The sequence below is a fragment of the Eulemur rufifrons genome, chromosome 4 (assembly GCF_041146395.1).
Source record: "Eulemur rufifrons isolate Redbay chromosome 4, OSU_ERuf_1, whole genome shotgun sequence".
Classification (NCBI taxonomy): Eukaryota; Metazoa; Chordata; class Mammalia; order Primates; family Lemuridae; genus Eulemur; species Eulemur rufifrons.
Genome location: NC_090986.1, coordinates 26,145,003 through 26,164,046, shown reverse-complemented (window position 1 = coordinate 26,164,046; position 19,044 = coordinate 26,145,003). Strand labels below are relative to the sequence as shown.

Below are 19,044 nucleotides of genomic sequence, written 5' to 3'. Positions count from 1 at the left end.
TACAATGCCTGGCTTCCTGAAATCTCAGCCAGGCCATGAGTATTGTTTCGCCTCAGCCTTTATATTTTTTAAAAGTCAGCTGTCATTTTCAAAGCAATCCAAAACAGCACACTCAACAGATCCCTGGAGCTTTGGAAATGTTAATGCCCTCCATCAGCAACGACCTTGCCAGGGGGAAGTGATTTAGGTGCTAGGGAGAAAAGGGACCACTATCTTTATCACACTGGTTTACACCATCAACTTCAGAAATTGTGTGAGAGAAGAATAATCAATAGTGTGTTAAGACCAATCTCGAGTAATGCCAAGACAAAGTACTGCTGCTCTGCAAAATGCTGAGTTGAAGGAGAACTTTTGAATACAACAAAAGAAAAATTAGCTGTAGTGGTGAAACAAAATGAATTATGCCTCAAGATGGAATTTGTCATTGTAAATGGCACTCAAGAGCTCTCTACATACTTCAGTGGATGGTGAATATGCATGGTGAAAAATGCTTATTTTATAGTTAAACAACACAGAATAAAATAACAAAATGAGAATGAATGCATTGTAAATATACTTGTGCAAGTTAAAAATTAGCTCACATAGATAGTCCCAAAAAGTTTACTGAAAAAAGTATCTAGGAGAAAAATCATCTCCTCTGTAAAACTGGAAGAAACAAAAAGTCAAACTTCATCGAAATTTCCTGAAAATGTTACTATATTTCCTATAATTCTAGTGAAGTTATCATCTCCTGATAACCAGCACCAAGTATAAAGCTTCTAAAAACAGCAAAGGAAGTGTCCCCACACCACCCTGAGTGAAATCACTGGGGAAAAGAACTGGCAGCTCAGTCCCTAAGATCATTACAATAAAATGATTTCCCACAGCAACACTAATTGTGACACGAACAGCTGTCAACAACAAAATTAGAAGAAACTGTCATTATGTGGATTTCATCCACACTTGCTTGTCCTATTTCTACATCATTGCTCTAGAGTGTTTTCAAAGAATTCTTCCAGTAGAGATTTTCATTATTCAAATGAGAGTCATTCAAATTATTTGGCCTTATATGCTATACATGAAATACATTTGTCATGATAACAAGAATCTCAAACGGATGTTTACGGAATGCCAAATTCAAGTACATGAGACTGTCTGGGATACAATTCATTTAATCCTGAAATCATCGTATAAAGTAAATATTGTCATTCCTATTTTTAATACAGTTAATTCTCATTATTTGTTGTAGTTGTGTTCTACAAAGTCGTTGCAAACACTGAATGAGCAAATACTGAACCATTGCTCCTATGGGAAATATAGGGTTAGGCTCCTGTTAGCCACTGGTCACAACATTTTTGTCAACTGATCAATACATAACCTTGTTTTATGTGTGTTTCTGTTTAAGGACAACTTATTTAATATGTATGGTCAATTCATTAGCATTGAACTCATAGCACCATAACCCAGGTTTGAACAAAGTTTATCTAACACACGTATTTTCTCCCTAAAACACATCATATCCTTCTTGTGCTTAGGAACACTAGACAGCACTTCAGCCCTATGCTTGGGGGCCATTTTAAACATTAAAATCACCAAGAAAAAGCACAAAAATGTGGGGGAAAAGGTGGTACTACATAGACCACATAAAGGACACTTGTTTACAGTATGAGATCTGAAATAGGAGGCAGAACATCACCTTCTCCAACCTCAGCTGGGAACATGCATGCAGAGTGACTCAAATTTTTTGCTACTCTGCCTATGTCCATGAAAGTGCTGTGAGCATTAATTTTGGGACTGCATATAAATTTTAGTGAGTAGGCAAATTCGCAAACACAGAATCTGTGAATAATGAGGATTGGCTGTATATGATGAAGCAAAGAGTCAGGCCATATAGTTGGTTACTCTGTATTTGTCTGGGTAATTCTGTTATATTAATGGTTGTACTTGTTTAAATTTTGAAATTAGAATTCACTGGAGCTAAAAATTCCATGAGAAATGTGAAAGCTATTGCATTGCACACTTCAGCATCATGATTTTAGGAGGAAACTCGTGTAACTTTCTTTGACCTTTCCATGGTTCTTCCAGGTCTTTCAGGGATGTGGCCAGCCCAAACCTGCTCCAGCTCTCAGATCTGCCCGCTCAGCTCCTGAAAATTTTAATACACGTTTCAGGCCCTACAATCCTGAGGAAAGACCAACAACTGCTGCAGGAACAAGCTTGGACCGACTGGTGAGTATTCTTGGATTGATGAGCATGCATGGCACATGTTCCGGGTTACCAAGGCAATTCTTCAAAAAGCACTTATGGGATTCTGAAAAAGTTGGTTATAAAAGTCCTCTCATTCTTATATCTGCTTCTGTTCTTAATTAGAATATTGAAAGTAATGAGATCTTTCTTTTAGGTCATAAATTAGATTATTTAAGAAATCTTATAACTATTAATCCACTAGTGCAGTGACCAAATTTCCAACTTCATATTTCTTATGAAATATTAATTTGAAAACTACGTTACCAGTTCTTCCAGAAATATAATTACAATAGCACATTTCATATTCATCTGCTTCAGTTCTTTTCTAAAACTGATTATTTATTCAATTATGATACATTGTAACTTTATTATGACTTCTCCTTTTATGCAGTTTCCTGTTTGAAAGACTTTGCCAAGAAACTTCAAATCAATGTTACTACCATTTTTTCCTTTTCTTGTGTCTTTAAAAAGTTGAAATCCTTAGAAGTAATCAATCTTTGGGCTGTTTAGATGTATGTCAGGGGAATGAATGATATCTATCATCAAAGCAGTTTGTTTGGAGAATACAACCATAAACATGGTAATCACAATTTTTCGAATGTGTTTTAAAAACCAAATTTTACTATAAAAAATTTAAACCCATAATTTCAAAGAAATACTACTTGATTATTTTCACTCAATTTCTTCAATTTATAGTACTATAAACTATTTATATACCTATAATTGTTAATGCTATTAATGTCACTTTGCCAATTATCTTGATGTAAAATTAACAGATTAAAACCCTTAAGGTCATAAAACACTTGAACCACATCTGATTGTGTCATATAAACTGAGATCTCAAGGGATGCTGGTTATGAAAATACTTTTATTAGTCACTGTTATAAATTACTTTATGATTTTCGTTAATATCCTTCTACAGTGTGGAACTCATAAGATTAAATTGGTTGAGTTTAGCCTCGAACTAAGTACATCTCAGCAGTTCTCTCTATAAAAATCAAATGTACTTACAACATAAGGACCTATCCATGAAGTGTCAAAATAAAGGGGTAATTGGAGTTGTTAACTGCTAATTATGGTGTAAATTTATTATCATTTATTAGCAAATGTAGTCCCCACTTCAGTGTAGATTTTGGAAAAAGTATCAGATTTGTAATTACCACAACCTTCTACTTTACCTTACTTATATCTGTTCTTTATGACAGTTTCAGGAAAAGTTTAAAATTAGTCCCTATTTTTCTTTTAAACAATTAGATTCCACCAAACCAGAAGCACAAATGGTGAGTATGGGTTTGATCCTTTTTTGCCCATTTTAACTGGCTCTAACTTAGTTATTGGAACAATTCAGACTTTTCTGAATTTTTGTAAAATCTAATTTAAGAACTGAGGTACAATGTAAGAGGAATAAGTTCTAGAAATCTGACGTACAACATTGTGCCTATAGATAACAATACTGTATTGGACACTTAAAAAATCTGTTAGGGTGGATCTCGTGTTATATCTATTTGCCACAATAAAACAAAATTTTAAAAAAAGAACTAGGGTACATTATGCACTTAGTTACAATTGCATTAAATTTGAACATCATAATGAAATCTATGACAGCTAATTAATTTTTTTCCCTTTGAAAAAGAGAAGCACAGTTTTCTCTTGTCCCCAGGAGAAATAAACACACAACCTTTAAGGGGAAGTATAGCAAGAAAAATGTTTCTCAAGACAACAATACTTATGCAGTTTAACACAAACTAAATAAAACATCAATACTTTGAGAATTTCACATGATGTTTAAAATCTGATTGATATGAAAATCGGGATTTGAACCTTTTATAAAGGACCGTCATTGGTAATATTCAAAATGCTCCAAATATAAGGGTCTTGAAGAGTATTGGCAAATAGCAAACTGAATGAGGATCTTCTATTTTGTGCACCCCCAAAAAATATGTATTTAACCCATTTGTTTCTGAAAATAATTGGCAATGGTTAATTATATGATCATGAGTAAAATCCAAGGATCAGACTCAGCGCATAGGAATTCAAATCAATAACCCAATTTTAATCTAAAACATTCTCTGATGGTGTGTAGTATCTACTTCCTCAAAGGTGTGGCTTCAGGCTCTGTAAGTGAATATTGCAGGTTTATTGATTTTTTTTATTATTAAATTCTGATCCCTTCCCAAAGTGTAAGAATAAGTGATTTATAATTCACCGCCAGCCGTAAGCCCACTTTGCTCAGCTCCTGAGAGCAAGGGGCTGTCTCCACATCAAAAGGAGCTGTGCCAGGGCTATCACTGGGAGACACAGGCTAGGCCTGAAGCTAGTATCACAGTCTCTGTTTGCAGCCGTTGGCTTCCCCAAGGCCTCCTTCCCTTTGAGGGTTCTGTATAGCTCTGAACACGGAAAGGTGGAGCAGCTGCCCTTGGCCAGACTGCTGTGCAGCAGTCAGCCTTGCTCATCATCAAGAAGCAGGCATCGGCCGGCCATCCAGATGGGTCTCTCATCCACTACAGCTTATTTAGACTATAAATCAGGCTCCTGTTACCTACTCCTGTTTTAATTTTCCCCTGAAAAGATGTTTCCTGAATATTTATAAGAGGCATGTATTTGAGAAAAGGAGGATAATTAAAAAGAAAAAAAAAAACCTTCCCTTAATTTCTCAAAGTATCTCAGCAGAGAAAATATTCCAAATTCAAAGGCCAGCATGGAAAGAATATTCTGGCCACCCGACCCCTTTTGCCAAAATGAAAATAACTATAAAGCTCTTGGAGAGTTATTTCCTAATACCATTTAAATTAGTACCTGTGGTAATAACTTTGAGATCTGTTGGTAAATGCTTATATATCAGTTATTGTAAAGCTAAGAACTGGTAATTATGGGGTTTGTTTTAAAAATAAAGCTTCTAACCTCAGGCTGGGTAAAGTGCTGCTAAAACTTATATAAAAGAATTGAAAACAAAACTCTCTCTCAAAAAATATGTCAATTCCATCATTTAACCTCTTATTATATACATAAGGAACTCATAACTTCTTTTATGTCACTAGGGAACATTTCTATTTGTTCCTCTAAAGTGATATGGGCATTAAAAACAGCTGAGGTACTCAGTAGCGTTCAAACATGCTACCCTAAAGTTATTTTTGTTATCCAAGCATGAATGAATGTATTTGTATAAATTCAGCTGGTGATGAAAGCCAACTCATTTGAGAGTATCGCAGTCCTTAGGGCCAACAGCTGGGATCCGCTGAGGACACAAATGCCACCAACTGCTGTAATTCAGTTAACAGGATGGCCCTCGCGTATGTCTCTTTCCTGTTACCAACACACACTTACGCTGGCAGCCCCTCTGTCCCTGCCAACCGTTAATGATTTTCAGTTAAATAGGCCAGAGGTGATTATTTACACTCAGAAAGAGATCGGCTCCTTCCTTTTTTCTTAAATTCATACTCTGTGAATTCTCTTCAATAATTTGATGTGAAACTATGATTTTTTTCCAAGAGAGTTCCAATTCACTGGAAGTATAAAGTATAAAAATAAGTCAGCACAAAATAGCTCGATTTTTAAGATCTGAGCATACAAAGGTATTTCAAATTATCCTTCATGAAAAGCAATTAGTTGTACAGCTCAGAAAATTAGAGCACAACGTGCTATATGGCTCACAAACATACTTGGGCAAGGAGTGTCTATTATTTTACTCCGGTTGATTCATTAGAGCCAAAGTGTATTTTAAATTTTATATCTTAGAGGAATATATTTTATAAAAGTAAAAAAAAAATTTTAAGAAAAAAGCCAGAGTTGGAAGTTAACTCAGCAAGTTGGCGATGATTTAGACCAATAAATCTCCAGTAAGTACTCAATATTGTCCTATGTATGTGTGTGTGTGTGTGTGTGTGTGTGTGTATTTCTCAAATACCCTCCTGGTCATTCGGAGGGCATTTGGGACAGGGGTGGGTGGAATGCCAACCTACAAAGCTAAACTTTATACCTGTGCTGTGCTATTATGTATAGAATAATCTCTTTTTCTTTTTCCTCTGAATTTGTTTTCCTCTTGCTTCCCAGAGGACTGTGTGGAGGACAATGCAGCATAGTGTAAGCAGTGGTCTTCTTATTCTTCCTCTCATCCCCATTTGTCTTCGTGCACTCATTCTGGACAGTCCTCAAGAAATTCCACCTCCACGCTCCCTTTCCAAATTATCTGGAATGAACTGAATGCTGCACATGGCCCGCTTGTTTGGTCGTTTCCTCTCTGCTTGCTATTTACGGTTAACAACCATTTTGATATTCTTTCCCAATGGCGAAGTTTTCAATCTCTTCTTTGTGTAAGAGTAGCTCATTTGGTGGCTGATTTAAATTCTATCCCGCTGCTCAGGCGATGTATAGTCTGCCTGAAAAACTAGCTCTTCCCTGATAGAATATATTGGCCTTTTTCTTCTTGTGCTGAGTGAATAATTACCTTGCTAATAATAAGAACAAACTGACATCAGCTCTCATGCATAAGGAGCTAATTTTTCCATTAGGTGGAACACAAGAGAATTTAGGGGGTTAACAGATAATTTGTGGGATAGCTTGTTTCCTCTTTTTTTTTCCACTTGAACTTACTCATATCTTTTAAAACATTCAGAGAGAGAGCGAGCATTGGATATTTTTTACTTGAAAGTTTGAATGGGGGCTGAGGACAATAACTGCCAGGTTATCTTACTTGACTTTTTATATTAACCAAGATAGCAAGATCTAATCTGGTTTCCAAAATACCATTCCATGCTGGTAACACTCCTTAATAAAGATCTGTGCCCTACATAGCATCATGGACCCAGGAGAAAAGGTGACTCTCACCTGAGCGGTACACATATTTATTCATGCAGCACACCTATGACAGCATGGTGCTCACTTAAATCCAGGTGGTAGTATAACTATGTCTAAAATTCCTCCCTTAAAATTCATTTGTTTAAGAATAAATTGTCGCCTGGGTAGTATCTCCATTCATCATTCCAACTCTCTGAGACCAGGGCAATTTGGAGGAGGTAAGAAAGTTAAAAGGTAAATCCAGAACAGCACACTCCAGAAGGGAAGACCTCAAGGAGAGGACAGGGAAGACAGTGCCTGCTCTTCCCAGCACATTCTCTTGGAATGTCCAGATTTTCTTTCCTGCAGTTGGCCCAGTCCAATCTCCTTATCTGACAGTTATCATGACCCTTGTAGCTTTCCTCAAGAGTTATGACTTCCTTGAATATCCTCAAATGAATGCAAATTTTGATATCTCCGTGTCTGTTGGATTTCCCTGCTTGCCTTCTATAATCTTATCTAGACTAAAAAAAAATCACCTCTATTTTAGATATGATTCTTCTAAAAATACACTGCAACATTTGAAATCCATTGGTATGTCATTGGTGACAAACATGTAGTTATTATTATGTATAGATTTAAGGACTTACAAAATATTATCAAGATCTGCACTTTTTTATTGTTCTGAAACAAAATGGACAAAGCAACTAACATTCTGGCATCATTTCCTGCCTGGTGGTTAATACTGGTAGCAGAGTAAAAATGCTGGTCATAAAAATGTCCTCCCATGCCTCTTTGGGACCATTTTGGTGTGATTTAGGAAGTCTTGGTTGTAAGGATTGGGGGAAACTGTCTGGTGTTCATTTTAAATTGCCATGGCATTTCATTGTCACCTCAAAGGATTCTGCATCCGGCCAAATCCACTATTTTGCATTTCAAAAGGATGTCAGGCTGTGTTTAAGAAACTGCTTTATTATCTAGACCTTCAGCCACTGTCTTTAGGTGAAACTGATATTTCCCACCTTCCACCCCAACACACACACACACAACACACACACACACTCACCCTGCCTCAGTCTTTGCTTGGCCTGAACGGTAAAAAGTAAAACCTCAATAACAACAGTAAACCAGATTCTCCACTTTAATTAGTTTTCTAAAGATAAATGGGTCAAGGCCAGATTGGCTTTCAGCCTCTGCTGCAGCTGAATAAATTATGCCCCATTCACCCCAGCAAACAAATGGCTAGTGCTTCATCCACTTCAGATTGTGAACGCCTGGTCTTGCCTGAACCTGCTTTATCTACTTGCTGCAAAACCCCACTGAGACACCCCGGTTTCATTTTCAATGAACCCTTGGTAATAACAGCAGCAAAATGCAGTGAGCTTTCAAAGCAGGGAGAAAAGGAAAAAAAACCATTAAAACCAAAGCAACCACTATTCTGTCTCAGTTTCTGCTCTTCTCCAGGCAACATCAGCAGCAGGTGGTAGCGGGGAGAGCCGCCTGTCACGGGCTTCTTTCCACTTAGGAGGCTTCTGGTGGATGAGGCTCAAGTGGGGAATATCCTAAGACACATAGTAAGTGATGGCTTATCTCCAGGACATTCGCTTACTCCGCGGACTAGAAGCATGCACAAATCTAATTCAGTGGTATGCACGGCTGGAAACCCGGATGAAATGCTTGTCCCCTGTGTGGGGTTTTCAGCTCACACCCAATGGTCAGTGGACTATTTTTACATCCTTGGGAAGCTCTTCTTTCAGGCGCGTGGAAGAGTAGTGAAAATAGGAGCATAGACCTCTCTTTCAGTTCAGGCCAAGTTGTGTTTAATTGCATGGGGTTGTGTATCTCGAGGGGAAGGAAGAGTGATCTCATTCTGCCTATATAACACCCGGGAGATGCAGAAGCCCAGTCCACATGGCTGCTTTAAGCCATGTTCAGAGAATCATATGGATTCCAACAATGAAATAAAGTCATGCCACACATTTTAAAGGGGGGAAACTTTTGCATAACTTATATTAGTTATAAGCGGTCTTAAATCATTTCGGGGGTTATTTACCAACCAAACCATTTTAAACTCTGGCTTAAACTCTCCTTTGTCCTCAGAAACATTCAAGCAAGAGCTTTGGTGACCTCTGTGTCATAAAAATGAAATGTTACACTTTCAAACCCCAAATAGGTCTATTACAAATTTTATATCTACTTTATGGTATGTTGCTATGCTTATTTTCTGCTTCGGATGTTAAAATTTCTTTCAGAATTCCTAGCCTTCAACCAATCCCAAATTGATGCATTTTATAGGTATCTATCAATCAACAAATGGATTTATTGAGTTCTCTGTTGCATAGCATTTAGTAAAACTAGCTGCTATATACAATCTACATCATAGCATGTTGATAGTGCTGGTGTCATCAAAAGGCAAGTGACTATTTGCATAAGACATTGCTTTTCACGTCAGTTAGACACACTGTCTCCTCCAGGGACTAGTACCTAGTGTAGAGCCTCTTAAAATATTATCATTCAATAAACAGAAATTGGATTTTGCAATCTAAGATAGACTACACCAAAAAAGAATATGTAGAAGGTATATTAACAAATGAATAGGCCGGGCGCGGTGGCTCACGCCTGTAATCCTAGCACTCTGGGAGGCCGAGGCGGGTGGATCGCTCAAGGTCAGGAGTTCGATACCAGCCTGAGCAAGAGTGAGACCCCGTCTCTACTAAAAATAGAAAGAAATTATATGGACAACTAAAATATATATAGAAAAAAAATTAGCCGGGCATGGTGGCGCATGCCTGTAGTCCTAGCTACTCGGGAGGCTGAGGCAGTAGGATCGCTTGAGCCCAGGAGTTTGAGGTTGCTATGAGCTAGGCTGACGCCATGGCACTCACTCTAGCCCGGGCAACAAAGTGAAACTCTGTCTCAAAAAAAAAAAAAAAAAAAACAAATGAATAATCATTGACCAAATATGCAAATTGAAAACACTAATCATCTGTAGCATCCTTGATATAAGCCATGTCTAATAGCTCATTTTCCCTTCTCAAGCCAGAACTTTCTGCCCAAATCTTGAACACATTAAACAGAAACTTTGTTGTCAGTTATAAACTAGTCAGATGAGAAAGTCAATTTGCACACTGGTGCATGGTATCTGTCCTTTATTCCTCAATGTAATTGGTGTTTCAGTGAATTGATTATGGAAGTCTGAATAGACAAGCCACCCTGTACTGCTCAAACCACACCTTTTAAAATATTTGTTCATGAGACACATCACTTGACATAGATCTTTCATTAAATTATTGGGCAGCTTAAGGAACCTTTCCCTTGTTATGGAAAATCTGCAGTAATTTTTTCTCTTAGCTGTCTGAGATATTTGCACTACAACTCCCAAATGTGATGTTCATGCTTATGAGAGATAGAGCTGAAGAGATGGGATATTTCATAAATACCAGTTTTGATGTATCTGCCATATAATCAATCAGCTTTTAACTGACTCTGGGGCCTATGGAATACATTTTAAAGCACTGGGAATTTGGCTATTCCCATAACATACTTGGACACTCTTTACTGCTAGCAATAAACCTCAGGGATAAACATTGTAGAGAAAACCAGATGAAAAGGAACCCGTTTGAGTGAAAATTGACTTCCCTTCATAAGTGTTAAAGGTAGAAAGATATCTGCAATACACAATAATTTTATTACCTAAGTTCATTCATGGTCGTTATCGTCAAAGGCTCTGACTTCACGGATATTTTCTTACACCCATAAGACTGGCCCAGCTATTAAAAAATGAAAAGTCAGGTTGATAGTAAATGAATGTACTACCACCAGCAGCAGCTCCATTATATTGCTGGCTAACAAATAATTTTTTTGCAAGTTGGTTTGTGTAATGTCTGTAAAAGCTTTTCCAATGCTGTATCGATCCAGATGGACCAGGCTAGGCAGAGCTGCACCTATAAACAACCCCCAAAATGGCTCACAACAACACAAGTTTATTTCTTGTTTGTGCCAAGTGCTCACTGTGAGTTCGCTGTGGTTCAGCTACACGTGATCATCACCCTCACTACAGGACCCTGGGTGACGGAGCATCCATCATCTAGAGATTCACCTGTCACAGTGGCAAGGGAAATAGAGAATTGTCAACCACAAACACTTATGATCAAGGCAAAATTTTTAAACTGACACAAATCAATTTCATTACTCTGTACAACCCTAAGACAAAACTTACATGAAAAAGAACAGAAAAATGAGTCATTCATTTATTCAACACTTTTATTGTACACTAACATGGACCAAATATAGATGACTAGAACATAATCGAAGAGCTCACAACACTTTGGAGAATGACAGACACAAACTCACTATAGTTTAAATCAGACCATTTCTCTGGTTAAAGATTGCTCGCAAATGAACTGGCCCTTCTGAGGGCTTTTGAAAGAACTGACTTATATAAATTTTTTTTTTAGAATCCTAGGAGAAATCTAAGTCCTTGTTAAACAAAGGGAGTGTCTACATTGCCCCAGAAAACTAGCATCTCTTTCCAAGGCAGGTTGATTTTTATCATCAGACGCCTACTAAGCCTATCTGAACTTTGAATTCAATTATCATTCAACCAGAGCAAAAGAGCCTCCCCGCCAAATCTGAAGGCAACTTCTCAAAGTCGTTGCCAATGAGTAGGAGAAAAGTGGCAATTGAAGAACAGAATGAGCAAAGACTTTATTGCTGGCATTTAGATGTCTTTCAGATCCAGACAATATATATTTTAAATGAGGCTGATATTGCATATTGTGCGTGCTGCTCTGTATGACTTGATGTCATGTTTGCTTAGGCAAAGCAATTTTTCTGCTCTTCTCCTTTCTGGGTCAGCCTGGTGGGAACAAATCAAATTGTTCTCCCTTTCTCTCTCTTTCATACATCATCATTTAAGATCACCGAGAATTCGTGTTCTGGAACCTGCCCTTGTCTTCTTGTACAATATCAGTTTATTTCTGAGCAGTGTTCATTGAAGGAGAACACTTTTTACAGGTTAATCAGGGAAATCGCACCAGCTGACAGCAACAGCAAACTTATCGATTGCAATGAAAGTCTCAGGAACATGTGTGCCATTGGCTTCGGCGTGGAATTATTTGCAAAATCGTAGAGCTTTGATTCAGCTGAAAGAAAAATTAGAATACAAATTCATAAATTATTTATGTGTAATGAGGCAGGAAACCAATGACTTTGTAAGTTTTTTCCTAAGGGATTTTGACCTCAGAAAACTCCCCAAAGCAGCCGGCATTCATTTCCGTGAAAAACACTCATCTCCGCACTTGAAAAAGCTGAACATTTCCTTTGCTCTCGCTCTTTGCAGCTCCTCGAACGCTAGAAAAAAAGGGGTAAACACGAAGCGGCTGGAACAGCTCTGGGAAGAAAACACAGAGGCAGCAAACTGCCTTAATTGATCTCCTCACATAAAATCCAAAAACCCAGAGGCTATCTTTAGTGCAAGACATGTCCGCGCGAAAATGTTTCCAGTTACTCAGGAAAATCAAATCTTCTTTATACAACAGTCTTCAAGGAACAAAAAATATTTCATTAGGATTTTAATGGGGAGGGCTCAAGTGAAAGAATCCTCATCCTCTCTTTTTCCAAGGCTTCTTGACAAAATAAATAAAAAGCTCTTTACAGTATTGTCATTTTTAAAAAGTTTCTCTTCTCTGTGATTTTGGAGGGTGAGAAGTAAAATGAATGTTTAGGAATGTTTTTTGAAAAAGCTGACTTTGGATAACAGAATATAGTATGACCAGTAAGGGTCCAGGGTGTGTGTGTGTGTGCGTGTGTGTGTTTTTTAATTATTCTACACTCCTTGTGCCCAGTAATAGTAAGTGGACAACTGGGAGATTGTTGCAATTATTTACCAAAATGTAGATGAAGAATGCTACTTTCATAAAAATGTCTATGATTATCAGTACTTTTTAAAATGCAGCAACCTTCAGTTGTTGTGAATGAAATGTGACCACCAATTTCCAGTGTCTCCTTGTGTTCACATATCGTGCCCTGCCCTGACCATCACCCTCCCTTCTCACATTTCTAAATCCTGCCTTTTCAATCTTTAAAGGTATTTATTTTATACTTTGTATCTGATACTTCTAATATCTGAAGAGTTTGCTGGTCGCATGTGGTATTCCTGCAGCCTTTTGCAAATGGTGCTTTATTTCCTTACATGTGTTCTGTTTTATTTGTTTCTTTCTGGGTTTTTTCTGGGGGGGTGGGGGGGTGACCCTATATTCCTTGGAACTTAATCAATAGGCTTTGTTGCCTGTGTTGAAGGGTATTTCTGTTTCACTGTCATCCTAAGGATTATCCCTGGGAATCCCACCCAGCTTTATGTGGTGGTGTATGTAGTGACATAGGCTCGTCACCTTAAGGAAGCCCTACACTTTAATCTTCTGTCTTCTACTCTGCCCTGCAAATCTAGTAAAACCAAAGCTTAAGGTCATTTGGGTCTGGGAAGTGCCCTCAGGGCAAAAGCCAGCCTCAGTAAAATTGTTTTCTGGATTCCCATTTTTACTTCATTTTTGGGGTTTGAAGATTTCTTACTTTCTTGTCAATTCCTTGATTCCTTTAAAATATGTTTTCTATATTTTATGTAGCACTGTTAGCTGATTTTTGGAAAAGGGTCAGTCAGGGGATCTAGTTTTCTATACTTCTCAGGAAATGTACAGAAAAATGCACTCACGGGCTCACATCCTCCAATAACTCTGTGTTAAGATCCTTTGACCTGGTGAAGCATCGTAGACCATTTTAGATCAGAGCATTAGAACAGTTGTTTATTTGAGTTCTCTATTTCTGATAAGTATTCCAGGAAGCTCTGTTTATTGGGCCATACGGTAGTTGGTATTGTTGATTAATACTGTTCCAGGGACATCCCTAGACTTTCAGTCCACAAAGACAACAGCCCATCTCAGCAGCTCCAAAGCCTCTTAGGCCTGAGCCCACAGACCCTACCCACCAGAAGGTTTCACTCCAATACTTAGGCTCTTGGTGCTGCAAACTTCTCCAGAAACTCCTGCTGTTGGGTTTCTTTCATGGGTGACTTTAACTGAAAAATGTTACACACACAACCAGAGCCACTGACCCTCAAAAAGGCAAATTCAGATACTCCCTTCCTTTTGTCTCCTTCTTGGCACCTGGAAAGATCCTCCTCTGTATACAACTAACCAACCCAGGCCAGTCAGGCAGAGAGAAGAGTGAGCAGAGCTGGATGACTCCCTGGAACGTGCTGGGGGTTGTTCTAGAACACCTTTCGTGGGCAGTGGACCTCCGACAGCTGCTTAATCAATTGCTGTTGTGGAATACTATGCTCCAAACTGTGGTGATTACTGTTTGCAACTCAGTTAAAATACTCCTTTCATAGTATTGCATTTATAATAGCAGCAACAGTAATAAAAATAGATTTTAAATAAATAGAAATTAAAAATAAGAAAATTAAATGAAAATTAAACGCTAAAGCCAAGGCTGTGGAAGCACACCAGCAGAGTTCAAAACTCTATGTGATCAGGCACGAATTACTTAATGTCGCCTTATTTGCAGATCAGTAAAATGTTGCTTGTGATGATGACATGAACCAGCCTGCCTAAGGCTCCCAGCTTAGCCGTTGTCTGTGTTAAGCCTAGACAGTCATAGTGTTAGTGACAGTAAGTGGTAACAATAACAGATTAAGCTTGGCTGTTGTTAGTCATATTAATAGGCAAGAACAACATTTAAGTTGAGAGATTTCAATTATTCAATGAGATTTTGCATAGATTTTTTTTTTAAACATTTTCTTACTTATTCAATGAGGCTTTCACACAAAGAGCCTGCAGGTGAACACGTTTGTTTGCCCCAGCCATCGGTCTTCACGGAGAGCGGCTGATTCGGCTTCTTGACGAATTAAAGCTACTGAAGCTTTTCTCGGGGCATTTGGGACTCATCGCCCAGGAACTAGAAGAGAACTGCGGGTTAGCACTGGCTCCTGGTCTCGCTGGGAACAAAGTTAACTCTGGAGCTTCTCTGTAAGATACGGCCACATAGCGAGATTGCAATGAAAGATCCCAGGCTGGACACGTGGGAAGCTGACAAGAGATTCGAGTTGGATGAGAGTATTCGGGAAGGATGCAGCTAAGTGGCGGATGAGAATAACCCAGAGGAATGCTGGCGTACGGACAGGCGAGGGACCGGCTGCTTCTCGGGTGACTCATTTCTGAGAGCAGCGTACATGCCTGTGGCCTCGCGTCACCACCGGGACCGCCACTGACAGGCTTGTTTTAAAAAACGTTCAAACCAGGCAAGGTAGAGATATTGGCAGAGGACGCGAAAACCCCAAATTAGGTGGCGGCGGAATTGGATGTGACGGTGACCAGCCTTTGAAATAGCCTTTTAAAAAAAAAAAACCTCACTCGAAGGTGAGCACAGGGACAAGTCACCAACTGGAATTTAACTGTAAAACGATCAGCGCTTCGAGAGTAGATTTGACTATGGGGAATGACAACAAGAAGAAGAATCATCTTGCAGCTATTTTTATCCTCTCCTGCCTTGACCTCTCTCCTTTTAAAATAATGAGAGAAACGGAGGCACAAAGTTAGGATTTGTAGCACAAACATAGCAGATAAGAGGCACAGGGATAAGAGACAGAGGAGCCAGAACAAGACCCAGGTTGCTTATTTCCATCCCAGATTTACGTCCACCAAGTCTTCCCACCTGCCTGTCGTACAAACTGCAGCGCAGCTCCCATTGCAGCGGGGCCTGTTGAACCGCCTGTTCTAGTTCAGCAAACGAGGGTGAGAATGCTCCGCCTCTGTGAAGCGCTTCAGAACTGACAAGGGGTTTTCACATCTCCTACTTCATTTGTGAAGCCTGAAACAACTGGAATCGGCTATTTGATGTTTCCCTTGAAGAGACTCCCAGTGCCGGCTTTCTGGTCCCAGGGGCCTAATGTTACGATCCTCTCGGTGTCTGGGATGTTTCTGCTGCCGTCCCAGGTCAAACAAGAGGGAAACAGGCATTTTAGTGGGTTTACTGTTTTGTCTCTTCTTCGTTGTCCGCAGTAAGACCCTCTGTTTGGAAGAAGACCACAAAACAAAAAGAAGAATGGAAAGAAGGAAGGACGGGAGAAAGAGAGGGAGGGAGGGAAGGAAGAAAATTTCCTGACACTGGCACTATTTTTAGCGCCCAGAGCCACTCTGCAAGAAGAGCACTGCTCTCTCATTTGTTGCTCATTCATTTGTTGCTCACTCCTTGGGGCGTCGGGGAAAGGATCTTGGTTAAAGGCGAGGGCAGAGGGCAGTCAGTCTGGACCTCTGTGACTGTTGTGAGTGTTTCCAGAACATTTAAATCAACAATGAGCCTAAGTTTGCTTTTTATTAAATTTCTGTTATAGTCTCAAAGCCTGCTGATCATTGGGATGGGGGATCCAAAGTCCTCATTTTATAAGTTCTTCCTACACAATAGTTGTATGAACAGGTAAACAATTTTTTTTGAACTGACGATTAGGAATAAAAACTATGGGTCTATTGATTTGAAACGATAAGAGGCTTTCAGCACAAGTTATTTAAAATGCTTGTGGGAATTGTAAAAAGCCCCTCCAGGATTATTGGCTTTTGGTTAAAATCCTTGTTACTTTTCTTTTTTGTCTTCCGTGTCCAAATTATGGCATTATCTTAAATCAAGGTCGGCTCCTTTGCAACCTTTTTGATCAATGTGGCTCAAATAGTTCTTTGGTTTACCAGAAACACCAGAGCCATGTTTGGCTTTGGGCAGGCTCACACCAGCTCTAAACACAAGAGCGTTTGTTCGGGTGAGCAGAGCAAGATGACAGATCCTTAAAAGTGCTGTGACCTCTTTCCCCACCATGAACTGGGACACTTCCCTCAAGGTGGTCACACAAGGAACTGAGTGAAACAGCACTGAGCCAGCCAGCGTGGATTTGCCATCACCGCCAGGGAAAAACAATTCCAAACACTTGCTCCACATTCAGGGACCCGTAGAGTTGGAAGAAACATTAAAAGTCCATCCTGTCCAATCCTTTCACTTTACCAACGAGGACTCCAGAACCCAGAGAGATGGAATAACAAATCCAAACATCACACTGGCTTAGTGCTAAGATATTATTTTGCTTCTCAACTTTCAGTCCAATAATACAATCTAACAATGCATTTTTTAAGCTAATGTCACAATGGTGGTTATATTATAATTCCATTTTCTTCCACGAAGATCAGGAATTTTTGGTATATATATTCCAGAATGAAGAAAGACTGCAAAATTATAATCACAAAGAAAGAAAAAAGTAAAATCAAACTTCTTGGATTCACTGTTCACTGTCACAAAGGAGATGGATTTTTTTTAGGCCGGGCGTGGTGGCTCATGCCTCTATCCTAGCACTCTGGGAGGCTGAAGTGGGAGGATCACTCGAGGTCAGGAGTTCGAGACCAGCCTGAGCAAGAGTGAGACCCCTTCTCTACTAAAAAATAGAAAGAAATTAACCAGACAACTATAAATATATAGAAAAAATTAGCCGGGCATGGTGGCGCATGCTCCTCGTGATGCTGAGGCAGGAGGATTGCTTGAGCCCAGGAGTTTGAAGTTGCTGTGAGCTAGGCTGATGCCACAGCACTCTAGCCTGGGCAACAGAGTGAGACTCTGTATCAAATATATATATATGGATTTTTTTTCTTAACAGACTATTTTTCAGAGCAGTTTTAGGTTCACGGCAAAATTACTACCCCCACATAAACACAGCCGCCCACATGAACACAACATGGTATATTTGTTACCATTGATAAACCTAACTTGACTATCCTTTCCATACAAACTCATTTAAAATCAGCTGTTAATAGAGATTACCCTATATGTTGCCATCTTCTAGTGAAAACAGAAAAAGTACTAAAACCTTTGGTGAGTCCTTTAACCTTTCCTCTGGTAGTTAAATGGCAGGGAGCAAAGCAGACAGGTAAAAGTAAAGGAGAAGATTTCTAGGACCCTTTCCAGCTTGCACACGTGGGCGCTCTGTGAGTCATGGCAGTTAATTCCGAGTAACTCATTTCCTCCTCCAGTGAGACCATCTAGAAATGCAAGCGTGGGAACAGGAGCGTCTACCTCCAGCTCCCACTGTTATTTTATCAACAATAACTTTCTCTAGGGACTTTGACAGCTAAATATGTTTGCAGTTTAGCATCTACCAACAGCAACGTGAGACAGCAAATATTCTCAGTGTATTTCTGGGACACACATATTCCAAGGCAATAGAGGAGGAGAATTTGTTATTTTTTTCCTCTGCATGCACTATTTCATACATAATTTTAAAAATAAGGGCCCACTGCCTTCTGGTGGAGCCACGCTGTTCACGTAGCCATAACACTGCCTGACTAGCTGTGTTTACAGAGGTGCTTTTTCCCTGTGTCAGCAAACTGCATGACTTGGAGACTGCTGGAATCTCGTGGAGCTGATTAATTACTGAGCATCTCATCACAGATGTTTTCCTCTTTTTCCCCCTTTTGTGGGCCTTTTTTCGTTTCTTCCCCAGCCCTTCTCTCCTGCTCAGTCCTGCGCAGTTCCCATTGCCCCATCGCCACCTCCCTGCTGTGGCTTCTCTCAGGAAATTCTAGGCCACGACACAAGCAAAAAGGTGTTTTCATCTCACGGTTCATTTACTGCAGTCAGAACAAAAAACAAAAGCAAAACATTTCTAAAACTGCCAAGCATTTGGAGGAATGTCTACTTGCTAAACTGTCGCCTCACGCTGACCCTTGTCCCCTTTTCAAGATTTTCACTGTTCTGGTGACACTTAGGTGGTCACATTGATGGAAAATATAGATTCAAAAGTGAGTGGGCCCTTTTCTTTTGTGAGAGGTTTTTTGTATTTGGTTTTTTTTTTGCACTTTATCAACAGAATGTGTGATACCAAGTAAAAAAAATATCACCACCTCTTAGACAATTGCATCTAAGTGCAAATAGTTTCACATAGTTTTCTCTTTCCTTGTATAGCTTCAGTGCCTCCTTTTCTTAGGACGGGAGTGTGACTGAGAGGTTTCCTAAGGG

At 39.3% G+C, this 19,044-nt stretch overlaps 1 protein-coding gene across 1 annotated transcript in view; it reads left to right on the top strand.

Annotated features, from left to right (window-relative positions):
• Nucleotides 1-19,044, top strand: part of GPC6 (glypican 6) — a 1,073,132-nt gene that overhangs the window by 987,657 nt on the left and 66,431 nt on the right. Inside the window, exon 6 of the mRNA XM_069467100.1 lies at nucleotides 2,065-2,208. Within this exon, the coding sequence (XP_069323201.1) occupies nucleotides 2,065-2,208 (144 nt within the window). The remainder of the gene's footprint in view (nucleotides 1-2,064; nucleotides 2,209-19,044) is intronic.